The sequence below is a fragment of the Artemia franciscana genome, chromosome 2 (assembly GCF_032884065.1).
Source record: "Artemia franciscana chromosome 2, ASM3288406v1, whole genome shotgun sequence".
Taxonomy (NCBI): Eukaryota; Metazoa; Arthropoda; class Branchiopoda; order Anostraca; family Artemiidae; genus Artemia; species Artemia franciscana.
In genome coordinates, this window is record NC_088864.1 from 11,696,128 (window position 1) to 11,712,420 (window position 16,293).

Sequence of the window (16,293 nt, forward strand, 5' to 3'; positions counted from 1 at the left end):
GTTTGATCTTAAACTGCAAATATTCCTAAGCCTAGTCATCCGAATAGTCATGCATAGATGCGAAACATGGACACTCAGAATCAAAGAGGAAGAAAACTTCTAGCATTCTTGCATTCGAGATGGATGTCTCCAAGGATATTTTTATTTTTGTCAGGCAATACATCTTATCTTAACTTACTGTTAAATATACTCACTGTATTAAGGAATTGAAGTACAGCAAAGGGTCTAGTCCACCGAAAAAAAGTCTCAGCAGAATCTCGGCAGAATAAGCAACAGCTCCGATGGTTCGGCCATGTCAATTCTACCGAAGATTATCTTCGAAGGATTTCTCCATCGACCTGGCAGATCACGGAAAACGATGGGCGGAGAATTTCGGCAACCTGAAGATAGTCCAGTTATTGCACATTAAAACAAGATAGTTATTTATCAAGCTTTTCCGCATGAGTTGGCAGGCTTTGTGGCTTCAACAAACTCCACGAGGATGACCGGGCTGAGTATCATTGCTTTGTTTTATTTATGCTCTATCTATACTATTGATGTGTAATAACTCTGTACATGTATTAAATAAATAAAAAAACGAGTTTTTTTTAACTGAAAGTAAGGAGCGACATTAAAACTTAAAACGCACAGAAATTACTTCGTATATGAAAGAGGCTGCTTCCTCATCAACACCCGCTCTTTACGCTAAAGTTTGACTCTTTCTCTCAATTCTTCTTTTTAAAAGAGTAAAAAACTTTAGCGTAAAGAGCGGGGCGTTGATGAGGAAGCAGCCTCTTTCATATACGAAGTAATTTCTGTGCGTTTTAAGTTTTAATGTCGCTCCTTACTTTCGGTTAAAAAAACTCGTTTTTTTTATTTAATTTCTGAACGTTTTTGAATCAATGCATGTTTTGATTTTGGCTCACCGCAGAGGAATAATCAAAACGAAATTTGCATTTTTTTGGGGGGGGGGGGCTAAATGGCTTTCTCATAATTTTGATCGAATGATTTTGAGAAAAAAAGAGCGGGGGCGAAGCCTAGTTGCCCTCCGATTTTTTGGTTAATTAAAAAGGCAGCTAGAACTTTTAATTTTTTACGAATCTTTTTATTGGTAAAAGATTTACGTAACTTATAAATTAGCTTACGTAAAGAACTTTTGTATTCTCATGTTTTTATTACATATATAAGGGGATTCGCCCCATCGTCAGTACCTCGCTCTTTACACTAAAGCTTAAATTTTATCCCAATTCATTAAGAATGACCCCTGAATCACAAAAGCCGTAGAATAAATAGTTGAAATTACTAAAAATGCTTTAGCGTAAAGAGCTAGGTATCATAAGGAGGTGAGCCCCTTATATGGGTAATAATTTCTGTTTGTTTTAATTTTTATTGCTGTTCCTTACTTCCAGCTGAAAAAGCTTTTTCACATTTATTTTTTAATTTTTTTTTTAAATAATGCTAGTAAATCCTGCTCTCCCTTCATGGAAGTTTTCTTCTCCCATGACAAATTCTCGATGGAAAGTTCCCCCAGCATATCCCCCTCTTCTCAACCCCTCCCTCCAACCAAAAAAATCCTCCTGAAAATGCATGTATACTTCCTAATAACCATTACTATATGTAAGCACAGGTCAAAGTTTGTAACTTGTTGCCCCTCCCACGGGAACTGTGGGGGAGTAAGTCGTCCCCAAAGATATAGTTATAAGGTTTTTCGACTACGCTGAATAAAATGGCTATCTCAGAATTTAGATCCGTTGACTTTGGGAAAATAATTAGCGTGGGAGGGGGCCTAGGTGCCCTCCAATTTTTTTGGTCACTTAAAAAGGGCACTAGAACTTTTCATTTCCGTTAGAATGAGCCCTCTTGCAACATTCTAGGACAACTGGGTCGATACGATCACCCCTGGGGAAAAAAAACAAAAAAAAAACAAAAAAACAAATAAACACGCATCCGTGATCTGCCTTCTGGCAAAAAATGCGAAATTCCACATTTTTGTAGATAGGAGCTCGAAACTTCTACAATAGGGTTCTCTGATACGCTGAATCTGATGGTGTGATTTTCGTTAAGATTCTATGACTTTTAGGGGATGTTTCCCCCTATTTTCTAAAATAACGCAAATTTTCTCAGGCTCGTAACTTTTGATGGGTAAGACTAAACTTGATGAAACTTATATATTTAAAACCAGCATTAAAATGCGATTCTTTTGATATAGCTATTGGTATCAAAATTCCATTTTTTAGAGTTTTGGTTACTATTGAGCCGGGTCGCTCCTTACTACAGTTCGTTACCACGAACTGTTTGATATGTAGTAACGAGAGCACTCGGCAGGCTTCTATATATGGATTCTCATTGTCGCTTGTCTTCTAACCGCAGACAATTTGAGACAATTATCAGCCTTTTCAAACTAATATTTTCAAAGATATTTGATCATTAAAGCAAGTCCAATTTCTAACAACGATATCTACTAAGCTTCGGTTTTCTTTTTTAAGGCTTTTGAATTGTTGTAGTACCTTGTTAAAATATAGAAAAATATTTTGAAATTACCAACCGCATGTATCCGGAACTCGGCACGCGGCAGGTTTCTATGTATGGATTTTCATTGTTGCGTGTCGTCTAACCGCAGACAATTCCAAAAATGTTTGATTATTAAAGCAAGTCCAATTTCTAACAACGGTTTCTACTAAGCTTCAAACTTTTGGTTTCCTTTTTTAGGTTTTTAAATTGTTGTAATCCTTTGTTAATATATATACAAATATATTCAAAAAGGTTTTCTTTTTTGAGATGTTTGAACTTTGTGCCCTTGTTAAAATATATGCAAATATTTTTGCAATTACCATTTCTTTTTCTCTTTACGCAATTTAATGTCTTTTCATACTAAAATCTTCAAAGATATTTGATTATTGAAGTTAGTCCGATTTCTAACAACGATATGTACTAAGCTTGAAACTTTTGGTTTTCTTTTTTAAGGTTTTTGAATTGTTTATTATCCCTTGTCAAAATAGAGAACCATCATTTGTAACAATTACAAATTTTGGTTTTTAGGCCTTCCTACTAACATTATATAACTGATTGCGCTCAAGCTTAATCACGTAGTGAGTTTATTTTGTCTAATAAAAAAAACTAATTTTAAAATTCTTAGGTATTTTCTAGTTTGAAGTGAAACATTAAAATTATTGCTCAGGCACCAGAAACATTCTTGCAGTTTACATAATAACTAGCGGTTCCCAGTTTTGCTAAGAAGAATTCTATTATAAGAACCTTTAATGTAATTTAGATGCTTTTTGATTGTTAGAGTTAAGACGGATCATAAGGCTTAGAGGAGCATGCATTTGTTAAAAAAAGGACAATTTTGATACTGAATTGACCAAACATAATAATAGAAAATCTACAAAGAAACCAACAGGTAAACTCTTCAAAACCCCAGAAATGACAAATTTTGCAAACAACGTTTTGCTCCGACTATTTTATCGGGTGGAACCAAAGGACAAGCATATCCGATTGCCTCTATACCTTCAATCAGGGAAGTACGTAGGAGGAGGGGGCTTTTAAATATTTGCCCCCGGAAAGATATTTTGCACACATGCCCACCTTCTTTAAAATGAAGACGGGATCATTGGCAAAACAAAAATTGTTACATTTGGTGTTTATGGTTTTGTGGGTGTGTGTGTGTGTGTGTGTGTGTGTGTGTGTGTGTGTGTGTGTGTGTGTGTGTGTGTGTGTGTGTGTGTGTGTGTGTGTGTGTGTGTGTGTGTGTGTGTGTGTGTGTGTGTGTGTTTGATATCGCAGCCGTTCCCAAGCAAAAGGTGTGGGACCACAATTTTGGAAAAAACTTAAAACTCTTCAGTTTATTATAAATATAATACATTGTACAATATATTACAAATATAGTACATTGCACAATATAAGACATTGCAGGAACAATTGAGGAAACATAGAGGTTTCAGGGAGGCACATGGCTGTAAGTGCCCACCCAGCATACGCGCTTTTCTCGTACCTAAGACCTAAAAGCCAATAGACGAAAGGGTAAAAGTAAATGCAAAGAAAGTAGCGTTTCTGCTACTTTCGATAAGCTTGCGAGGTCACATTTTAAATTTCACGCCAAATTAACAAGTCTCTGCAAAATGTTGCAAATAATTTTCTTGTTTTTTTTTAGTTAACCATTATGTTTTAGCTAGCAGGAGCAATTGCCAGTAACAATTGTTAGCAACGGTTTTGATGGTAATTTCAATTTTTTAAACTAATGGTAATTTAAACTATTATTTAAACTTTCTTGCCGTGACTGCATGGTTTTTCACTTCAAGCTAATGCCACCTTTTCTTTCAGGGATTACAATTTTAAACGAGTGGATAAAACTGCGTTATGGAGTGTTTCCCAATATTGGCTTCAGTAATGATCCTGTATATCCTGAGTACTATAAGCACAATAACATTATCAAGGAAACAGCCTGCTACTATAGTAACGGGTGAGCTGTTTGTAAAAACAGTAGTTTGTAATTTATATTATAAGTAACTATATGCTGACATATTGCTACATATAAAAAATATTAGCTTAGATTATTATGATAGTACATATAAACAAAGTTGAAAAATATAGCCAAGTAATAGTTTATGATGACAAACTGTAAATAAGGAGCGACCCTTGCCAGTGGTATACTCTAACTTCAACGAAAGAAATTTTCTTAGAGGCTAAGGAATTTTGAAGGTATTCTGGCCTATACACAAACACAAGGAGTTTTTTTAACAATATGTACTTAAAAAGAATATACTTTCCATGATGATTTGAAATATTGAAAATTGAGGTCGTCCAAATTCAACTAATGTTGAATTTAATATAATACATAAGTTTATTTATGCAGGTTTTGTGTAAAATTGAAATGAGATCAAACTTGACTTAATCTTCATAGATTTTTTTATAGCCTTTCAAAAATTTAAAAGGTTGCAGACATTAATTTAGACTTGAATAGTGTAATCCCAATAGTTTTATCAAAGGAACAGTATGTTACTGCGGTAACAGGTGATTTGGTTGTAAATACAATAGTTTATTAGAGACGTTTAAACATATACACCAAAAACAAGAAGAACGAGAAGAAAAACAAGAAGTTCAACCAGGACCTAAAGAAAAATCGCTGAAGTAAGTATGCTGGGACTGTTTAAAAAAAAAATCATTTTAGTTATATTGATCGTATCTTGTTGTATTGATCGTATATATTCACGTCTTGCTGAGGACGGCCCTTGGACAGAGGGACGAAACATTCATTCTAATTAGTTTCCCACTGTCTTGCGAAAAGAATTCCCTATTGTTCTTCTTTTTGTGTTTGTGATGGAAAGGCAGTATGGTCTTCGTCGACATTTATGTTTAAACCTAAGCACTAGACTAGTGTTCGTCATAAAAGGTCCTCTTCTTGTATTATTAAATAATGAAGAATGAAACTCAAGAGAAAAATCTGCTGGAGTAATCGCAATCTGAGGAGTTAAAATAACTTTTGTTGTTTAAATTGCCAAACAGTTCGTGGTAACGAACTGTAGTAAGGAGCGACCCGGCTCAATTGTAACCAAAACTCTAAAAAGTAAGGAGCGACATTAAAACTTAAAGCGAGTAGAAATTACCCGTATATGAAAGGGGCTGTTCCCTCGTCAACGTCCTGCTCTTTACGCTAAAGTTTTACTGTTTTAAAAAGTAGAGTTGAGAGAAAGAGTCAAACTTTAGCGTAAAAAGCGGGGCGTTGAAGAGGGAAGAGCCCCTTTTATATACGGGGTAATTTCTGCTCGTTTTTTAAATCAATTCTAATTGAATTTCTCTTTGTCATTCTCGAGGGTCAGCATTACCTGTTTCCGGAATGCTCTTCGATTGAGCAAACTGAACTATGTGAACTAAGATTAACGTATATTTTTTTAGTACGTTCTGTGTAGGAGGTAAGCTGTAAGCTAAACGGTATTTTGGCTTACAAGCATACGTGAAAAACTAACTGGCTACAATACAACAAACCGATCATATAGTTTACATCATCATGGATTAGTCAAATTGTCTAGTGGTTTTAAATATGAACATTTAGGCAATGTTTTTACCATAACTACTACTAAAAGCAACTCACTGCAACCCCAAATATCCTGGGGCCAACACAGCTGCACACCCTCGTCTTCTACCCAAATCTATTATAATCTATACATACCCTTCTTATTCCTTCTTTCATAATAGAATGTCCGATCAAACTATATATTTTGTTTAATTTACCGTTTGTTATACGGTTAGCCATATGAATACCCAAAACTGTCCTTAGACAATTTTTTTTAGAAAACATTTAAGAAATCTACCTCATTCTTTCAAAGTGCCAATGTTTCAAGATCGCACTTTCTCTCTGGGGCTTCCACTGCTCAAGCCTTTATTCGTATCTTACGTTTCATTAAAAAATTTTCAACTGAGAAAAAAACACCCCGCGCCTTGGCTACTCTACTTTTTAGATTTTCACTGCATCCACCATTTTCTCTAGTAATACCACCCGGGTAAGTAAAGCTATCGAGCAGATCAACTATCTCGCTACCTAGCATCTCCTCTTCACCATATTTATTCCTAGTCGAAGCGAATTATTATTTTTAATATTAATTCTTAAACCTATTCATGGAGCCTGAACTCTCATAATATCCAATGATTATTTAATTGTACTAGAATTTCTATCCATGACACTCAACCCATCCGTATAATCCAGTTCTAACAGAACTTTACGTTCCTATATCTTACTGTATTACTCGGTAGCTTTTTTCGAGTTATTAGGATGAAGTCCATTAAATTGATCCCTATCAGCGGGGATAGGACACAACCTTTGTTAACTCCTAATTCTACACCAAACCGACTACTAACCTAACTTTCTATCGTGACCGCAGCAATATTATTTTGTATATGGCACTAACAATTATAGTCGACTTATCTGGAATGTTATATATGAATAGGGCTTTCTCTACAGCTTTTCTGTCAGTTGAATCAAATGCCTGTTCACGATATATAATACTGAAGATTAAAGGGATCCTATTATTCTGACACCTCGATTATTAATTTAACTGGGAATATTTTGACAAACACTCTTCTTTCTTTTTAAAGCCTGTTTTAAAGCCTTTTTAAAAGCTGTTTGTTTACTAAACATATCCACAAATCTCTTGTTCTAATAAGTATCATCATACGAAGTAGTTGGCTTCATAACGAAATCGAGCTGAAGTCTCTCTAATTACCTAACTCACTCATATCAACTTTCTTATCAAGGGGTTTAATTAAAGCGTTCTTAAAATCACTAAGTGCTTCCCCCTTTTTCATAAATAATGGTCATAATCTTTGGTAATTTACCTTTAACTTCACAACCATCATATTTCAAAAACTCATTTACGACGCTATCATTACCACAGGTATTGTTATTTTTCAGTCCTTTTAGCAATGTCTCTAACTCCTTCTCATATAGCTTTAATATTAAAGGAATGGTGATGTAATTAACAATTTGTCTGAAAACACTGGGCTAAGTTAAGAAAAAAAAATTATTGAAGACAATTTTTACGTAAGAGGCTCAATGATAAATTTTCAGAACGAGATATTTTCACACAGAAATCTTTAATCAGAAGAAGCAGGTACATATATATGACTAAAGAGTCTTCCCCCGCCCAAATCTCAAGACTCTATATTTTTTCTTTTTTTTTTGTTTCATTTTCATGTAACTAACTGATGTTACAGTATTTTCAAGTTTGATGCCCTTGCCCCTGATCACCACCAAAATAATTTTCTGCATCTGTGCCATTGCCGGGTTTTTGTTATTTATTAAAGAAATCAAATATTAATCACCATCTTCACTCATATTATGCCACCATTGAAATGTTGGAATGATATTGGCTACCTATGGAAAATTCCCATAGCGCTAAACGCTGGCACCTAAGATAATGAATACAATGACATGAACCTTGTAATCCGTAAATCCAAGTTTTACACTTCATTGCCCTTCATGAAGACATTAATAACCCTTAATTATCCCGAATTTTCGGAGGGTCATATTTCATTTGTTTCAATTATATAGGAATGTGTTCGCGAGGATTAATTCACATCGATAATGTTTTCCGAGAAATGTGCCTAAAACTGATGTAAAAACGGCAGAGCTAATTCAAAAATAAATTATATGACCTCTTTTTCTAAATTTGTATTTATTTCCCCCCCCCCTCGACTAATTGCGCTTCATATATTGGGTTAGTCTATTTTTCTGGATCTTATTTAGTTCCTAAAGTTCCTCTTGTTTTCCTAAAATGTGTTATTTGTAGCTTAATTTTTTAAACATTGTTTTAATTTTACCAGTTTTTACTCGAATGGTTTCTACCATAAATCGAAGCATGAAAAATCATACCTTCTACGTCCAAGGTCGTTATAAACAGTCGGAAAATCAGAACTGAAACGTATTTTCTAGTTTTTCTGCTCTCCGTTGAGAGGCTAAAGTCATGCAACATACGGTCTGAATCGCTACTGCCGAAATTAGAATGACCAAAATTATCTGATAGCTAATCCTCTGCCTTTGAGACTAAAATAAAATTTTCTTCGTGGGTACGGTATTCATTTTGACTTAAAGTAAGGTTAGCCCAAACTGAGATTCCAAATAATTTTTTAATTAATTTAAATAGGCAAAGTCATTGGCTTAATTTTTTGACATATTAGAGTGGTTGTATAAGTGGCTATATTAAAGCCAAAATACATACTGGTATTTAAAATTTCATATATATATATATATATATATATATATATATATATATATATATATATATATATATATATATATATATATACATGGAGTGCACTACCCTCAAAGCCTTTCCCGGACATACCAGTGACAAACAAGAAGTTTCTGCATAGACCCAACTTCGCAAACTAGTAATGTCCAGGCGTCGTTATTAATGTATGGAAAACAAGAAAAAAAAACCGGATTGGGATACTAAAAATAAATTTATCACAAAGATAAGTCAATCCACTCCATTAAAAAGTTATTTCACTAGTAAAGTTGACTTTGAAGCTTTCTTTAGTGACATTAGTGTATATTTCAGTTTTGATTCCAGTCTTAAAATTTTATGACTTGTACAATTGTTAAATATTTCCTACGTTGCGCCGGTTTTTTTCTCATAAATCGTACATTTTTTTCTTTTATTAACTTAATTTTATATTTCTCAGGAATTTGGCCTAATAAAGCACTCTTTTAGCCTATATTTAAGTGCAGTGACAAGTTTATATATTAGAAATTACGGGGTCTTATAGATAGCGCTGATGTTGATATTTTTATTTGTCATGACAATTACAGATTTTGTTTGTTTGTAAACGTCCATAGCCAGGGTTGTTCCGAGAGTTGGTGGAGTCGGCTGGCACTACCAAGGAACCCAGGCTGGTTTTCTCGAGCGTCTCGGACCTTTGAACGTCCCTGGGTGTAGCAATAGCTCTTATAGATGACGTAAAAATGACCTCGATTTCAGTCACAGATTTCTTTTAATGGTTGTGTCTAAGAAATAATTAATTTGAAATCCAAAAAGCTAAGTATTCAAACTGGAAATTTTGATAAAATCCAAGTTCTTGTGGCGGGCAAACTGTGAACCCCAGTTCACATGCAGCGTGTTCGATTTTTTTTTCTCGGCTCTGAAGCTTGTGCGCTCCAAAAAGCAGATTAAGATTTGCTAGACGTTTTCCAGAAAAATTGTCTATCGGTTGTTCTGGGTACCCGGCTGACTGGCCGTATTTCAAACAGTAAGCTGTACGAAAAAGTGCGGTTCAATCCCACTTTATGGGGCTATAATGAGAGAAAGGTTGAGATGGCTAGGGCACGTTCTGCAGATGAAAGGTGACAGATTGCCAAAGATTGTCCTTTTTGGCCAACCGTCTAGGGCTGAAGGAAAAGCAGGTCGTCTGCAGTTGGGGTGGGAGGTTGTCATAAAGAAAGATTTAAAGGAAATCGGAGCTGTGTAGCTCTGTGTGCGTAGCTGTATTGGCCTCAGGCAGTTTGGTGCTACAGTGAGCTATAAGTAGTAGTAGTTGTAGATTTTGAGATAATTGGCATTTAATGTTTGAAGTTGTTTCATAAATGGCTGAAATTAGATTTGGAAGCTTGCTTAGGTTGAAAAAATATAAAATAAAACTTTTGAAAAAGAGAGTTATAGAGAGTTTCTAAGATAAAAATTCTGGTACAAATTGAATTCTTCAGTTTGACGGGCCGACAAACTACAACGTAAGGGCCATGTTGAAAAGAAATAACAAAAACATCCAAAACATGTTTTGAAAATAATGTTCGGGAGGAAGTTTACTTGCTTAAGTTTGAGAATGACTAAAGCAGAGCTTCGAGTTTGAAGTTTAACTATTTTTGTGGCCTTTTAGGAGAAAGTTTACCGTGTTACAATATTCATTTAAAAATACCCAAAATCTGAAATACATTTTTGAACAGATAGTTTCTCCCTTGAAAAAAAATTGGTACTGCTAACCTATTATTAATAAATTGTTCATTGATGCTACCTTTTTCAGTTAATAGGTAGTGACACATGACATAAAATTCTCGCCGCAGAAGCATGTTGACAACCAGACTATGTTGGCGCAACAAAAGCATCAAGGCGTGCCTGTAATTTGATCAGTCGTAAAAAAAAACTATTATGAGTGACGTTCAAATTCGAGGAGTTGCACACTTCCATAAATCTAACAGTTCGTAATAACTAACTGTAGTAAGGAGCGACCCGGCTCAGCAGTAACCGAAACTCTAAAAAATGGAATTTTGATACCTGTAGTTACATCAAGAGAATCGAATTTTAATGAGGATTTTAAATATATAAGTTTCATCAAGTTTATTTTTACCAGGCAAAAGTTACAAGCCTGAGAATATTGCCTTATTTTAGAAAATAGGGGGAAACACCCTCTAAAGGTCATACAATCTTAACGAAAATCACACCATGAGATTCAGCGTATCACAGAACCTTAGTGTAGAAGTTTCAAGCTCCTATCTGTAAAAATGTGGAATTTCGTATTTTTTGCCAGAAGACAGATCACGGATGCGTGTTTTTTACTGTTTTAAAAAATAGAGTTGAGAGAAAGAGTTAAATTTTAGCGTAAAGAGCGGGGCGTTGAGGAGGGAACAGCCCCTTTCGTATACGGAGTAATTTCTGTTCGTTTTAAGTTGTAATGTCGCTCCTTATTTTCAGTTAAAAAGAACTTCTTTTTTTTTTAAATTTAATTGTATACACAAGGTGATAATAAACACGTACTGGAGAGGTGAACCACGCATGAATAAAAACGATATGCTAATTAAAGAAAGTGGTCCTCTAAGGTATATACCTCGTAGTGGAGACTGGGTAGCCCCTCGCTGAAATGAGAACCAGTTGAAAGTTGATGTGCCTTCTTTAGAACACATTTTATTCTTCATAGTAGACTGAGACAACTTTGTTAATAGCAAAGGAAGCATAGCTATTTTTCTAAGGATTAGAATTAGAATTGAAAGTGTTCGTCATTATTCCAATTAATCCCACAGTAAATGTAATGTGCTACGAAAATATATATTCGGAAATTTAAGATCTCGTGTGTAATTTCAATATAGGGATAGCATATTTATTCGGTTAATAAGGATAGACACTTTCGGCTTATTTTCCGTCACTACGGTTCTAAACTAAAAAAAAGTATATGTTTTGTTAATGAGAGTTATATCAGATGAAATTTCTTAAAAGAAAAGCTATCTACCAATGCTATCTCATTCACAAGGGGGGGGGGAGTAATTGGTAATAGCCCTTGTAAGTTCATATTTTTTGCTAGATTAGGACAATCTAAGAAACACTTATAAAGGGAAGTATTTGTGGAGGACGAGAAACTGGAAAAAAATTCAGAATAAAGCTTAAATTTATGAAAATATAGGAAATAGCAGGAAAATAATATAAAAGATGAGACTCCAATGGGGAATGTGTGGGGGCTGAAGACCTTTGCTCCCTGCGTACGTGACCAGTGTTGACCCTATTAGGTGAGCCATTAATGTAGAGTGGCCATTTAAAGAGAATTCAATTTTTTTTTGTTTTTTTTTTAGGATTTTTTAGGATGACAAGAAATAAATAACGAACTCTTTGTGTTTTTAAATGAGAATATCAAAGTTGCTTTCGGTATGCGAAAATTAGCTTTAAAGTTAGCCCATATCTATATTTAATAGCTAATTAACTTAAATTAGTAAAAAATAAAAGACAAATGAAATATGTATAAAAATTAATTTTAATTTTTAATAACAATGCATAAACTTTTAAAATAGTTTCTATAACACTAGTTAATGAATTTGGAAGATAAAAAACAAACTGCAGAATATGAAAAATACATGTAATATCCTCAGGGCTGTATCAAGGATTTTTGCTCTGAAGGTTATTATTTTCGGAGGAGGGGGGGCTACACAAAGGAACTTTAGAAAACGCATACAAAATGTGTTTATATGTTTTTATCCATTTTTGTTACGTTTTTAAGAGTCAAACATTTCGGTGGGGGGGCTGAAACCCCCACTCACTAGATACAGCATTGTATATCGTGGTAAAAAAGGATTGAAATCAAGAGATTCTGTGTTTTTCTGCCGCAAAAAGAACCGCTAGCAAAAAAAAATAAAATTGCTTACTATAATCTATATCAATATTCATAAAATCACGTACTAAAAACTGTTCCAGTAATCCTGGCGTAATTTATTATAGTAAAGATAAAAGTGCTTATTATAATCAATATCAATATTTTACAATTACATACTGAAAATTGTTCCAGTAATCCTGGAACAATTTTTTGTACGTGATTGTATGAATATTGATATTGATCATAGCAAGCACTTTTATGTAGAAACTATCTAGCTAAAACGTCTCTGACCACCTGAATTTAAGTTTTAGAACATTATCTAAATAAGTTACAGTAAAGATAAATAAAGTGTGATGGTATAATGTATTGGTAAATGGCAATACATTGCCAGGATTTTGATCTCAGCTTACGATCATATTTAGAAAACAAATCCATTTTTCAACAGCATTTTATATTCACTATCTTCATTCCTACTTTTAATTCCCCCATCTGAAATTAAAATAAATCCGGTTTTGTGACCACTAGTCTTCTATCTGATTTCGCTTAGCCTTATATCTAATGTGATTTTGCCCTCTGTGTTCTACCCTGCAACCCTTAAATCTAGTTTCATACAGGTCTAATAAGTTTTCCTTTTTTTTCAAATGAACGCTTGACTAAAAATTGATAAAATAATCCTGTTAAGTGGTTAGTGACACAAGAAAAAAAATACGAAAAGCTTAACAGCATTGGTGTCACATTTCAGAAATTCAATGCCATATTCGGTACCGCTTTAAGAAGAACAAATGTTTTACTAATTTAGAAATGACAAAATCAATTAAGGTTAACAAGAATACTAGTTACTGATTTTACTCTTATTCGAATGCAACAGAACATAAAGGAATTTAATTATACATGAGTTAGTAAGCTATTAAAAAGCATGAATCCGTATTTGGTATCTTTAACCGTTTCAAGTCACTTTCAATCATATGAAAAAGGCTATGAACTATAACCCGTCATCATTATATATGGGGCCCATTAGCAAAGTTTAGGATATCAATTGCCGATATTCTCATATTTATTAAATGATTGCGGCTTTTAATTAGAATAAAGAATTGTGATTGCAAAACCAAAAATATTTTGACAACCATTCAATCCACTTCGTATTAGACATGTACGCAGTTACTTGTTTTGCGGGGAGGAGGGAGAAAAACTTTGACAAATAAAAATTTTGACAGCTTTTACGGGAAATGTCAAAAATTATACAAACAGTAGTAAATTCTCAAGAATGTTTTAGTAGGCTGGGGACCGGTTTTGAAAAAAGACTTTTGGAACGTTCTTGCCTACTGTGTTTTCAAAAAGTATGAACCCTAGCTGTATTTGCCTTAGCTTGGTGTAAACCCCCCTAAACTAACCACTATTATATTATTACCATTAGCTAAAGCCTTTACTAAAATGGCTATGAATATTGTATGTTCATTTTCGGTTCAATACATGAAATACTATTATCTCAAAATTTTATTGGCAGCAATACATAGGTAGAGACCTACTCGACTCTTATGAGTGATAATGATTGATGACTATTCTTCTGTTTGGGTTGAGAACACAGACGTCCAGTTTTGAGCCAAAGTTTTTAAATTTCTACCTGGGAAACCATGCGTATTGCCTCTGCCTTTTCATAAATTATATTTTGAGGGAGCCAAACTCATCTCAGGCTTGATGTTTGTTTGGTGTTTACTCACAGATAAAGTCCTTGTAGTCATCAAATGGGCCATATGGTCCAGTCATGATTGGTACACCGATAAAAACGTATAAAGAAAGTCATATCGACCCTAAGGGTAAGGGTCCCTTAGTTGTTTTAGTTCTTATCGTTTATATATGTTTGTGAAATAAATAAAAAATATGTTTTGCTTTTCTACTAATATTTTGCATTGCTAGCAGTTTGATTGAACCTCTTTTCTGATCAAATTGTAATACAAAAGACTCATGTGGCACAATTATAGGATTGTATGTTAGCTAACATTTCACCTTAAAAAGCACTGGGATAAACTGAAAATCAAATAATATTTTTCCCGCTGATTTCTTCACCCACTCACTCACTGATTTTAAACGCTCTTTCACCCTCCTCTCTTTCTTATATTAAATAAAAAAACAAGTCTTTCGACTAAAAGTAAGGAGCAACGTTAAAACTTAAAACAAACAGAAATAATGACGTATATGGGGGGGGGGGTTGCCCCATCCTCAATATCTCACTGTTCACACTAGAGCTTGAGTTTTCGTTCCAATCATTTAAGAATGACTCCTGATAAACAAGGATCGTTTAGTTAGAATAATAAACTTTTTAACAAATTCAAAACAATTTAGCGTAAAGAGCAAGCTAGTGAGGAGGGGGTAACACCCTCAGAGACATAATAATTTCTATTCATCTTAAGTTTTAATGCTGCTCCTTACTTTTAGCTAAAAATATTTGTTTTTTCAATTTAATTTCTGATAGTTTTTTTAATTAATGCTGGAAAATCCAGCTCCCTCCCATGGAAAATTCCCTTCCCCCACGAAAGCTTCTCCATGGAAAGATCTTTCCACCAGACCTCCCCCCCCCAAAAAAAAATATATTTTTGCCCAATAGCCAATACTGTATGTAAGCAATGGGCAAATTTCATAACTTGCAGCCTTTCCGTGGGGCTGTGGGGGTCAAACATTCTCAAAGATATAGATATTAGATCTTCCGACTATTCTGAAGAAAATGGATGTCTCAAAATTTTTATTGGACAATTTTGGGTAAAATGGGGGGTTGGAGTGAGGGGTAGTACCCTCCAATATTTTTGGTCACTTAAAACGGGCACTAAAACTTTTGATTTCTGATGAAATGAGCCCTCTCTCGATCTTGTAGGATCACTGGTTCGATTCGAATACCTTTAGGAAAATACCCCTGGGAAAAATGTGATCTTGCTTCTGGCAAAAAAATCAAAATTCCACATTTTTGTGTATAGCAGCTTGAAACTTCTACAGTTAGGTTCTCTTATATTCTGAATCTTATGATGTAATTTTCATTAAGATTACTTGATTTTTTGGAGTATTTTTCCCTTTTTTAAAAAATTAGGCGATTCTCAGGCTCTTAACTTTTGATGGGTAGCATTAAACTTCATGAGTTTTATTTATTTTGAATAAGGATCAAAATTTTACTCTTTTGATATATCTTTTATTATTAAGACTCTATTTCTTACGGTTTCGGTTGCAATAGCAACCGCAATAGCAACAAGCCGCATCGCTCCTCACTTACAGTTCGTTACCACAAACTGTTTGATCCCTAGGAGCTGACTGAGGAGAAGTCTGAAAACTCGAAAAAGCAACTCCCGACCTGGCGAATACAATCAAAATGTACTGAAGTGTGCAAGGATTTATAGATAAAATACTATAAATTGTCTGAATGTAAAATATTTTACTATGATTTCGAAATTAAACGAAAAAGGGCACAAATGTACTGCTTTGGTGCTAATGTCGTGTTGCCAGTCAACTATGGTTGTCTTAAACGAAATACCAGGTATACTAATGAATACTGAACACGCTAATGAATTTTCCGTGTTTTAGACCCGTGTATTTTCTCACCAGAGGCATTGGAGTTAGTTCATGGAAGTGCAGAAAAGGAGGGCAAAAATGGTTTCTTAGAAACTAGGGGCCTAATTTTGTTATTTTCAATTGTTTCAACAACAAAAAAGCGATTTCAAAAAGAAAGGGCTTTTTTGGAATATTTTGGGGAAGGGGTGAATATCAATGAAC

The 16,293-nt window shown here is 34.2% G+C and overlaps 1 protein-coding gene across 2 annotated transcripts in view; it reads left to right on the forward strand.

Annotated features, from left to right (window-relative positions):
• The window catches only part of LOC136037267 (calcium-activated chloride channel regulator 2-like), a 113,528-nt gene that overhangs the window by 62,016 nt on the left and 35,219 nt on the right, over window positions 1-16,293 (forward strand). For both annotated transcript variants that reach the window (XM_065719905.1, XM_065719911.1), the window contains exon 3: window positions 4,300-4,438. In XM_065719905.1, the coding sequence (XP_065575977.1) occupies window positions 4,300-4,438 (139 nt within the window). The remainder of the gene's footprint in view (window positions 1-4,299; window positions 4,439-16,293) is intronic.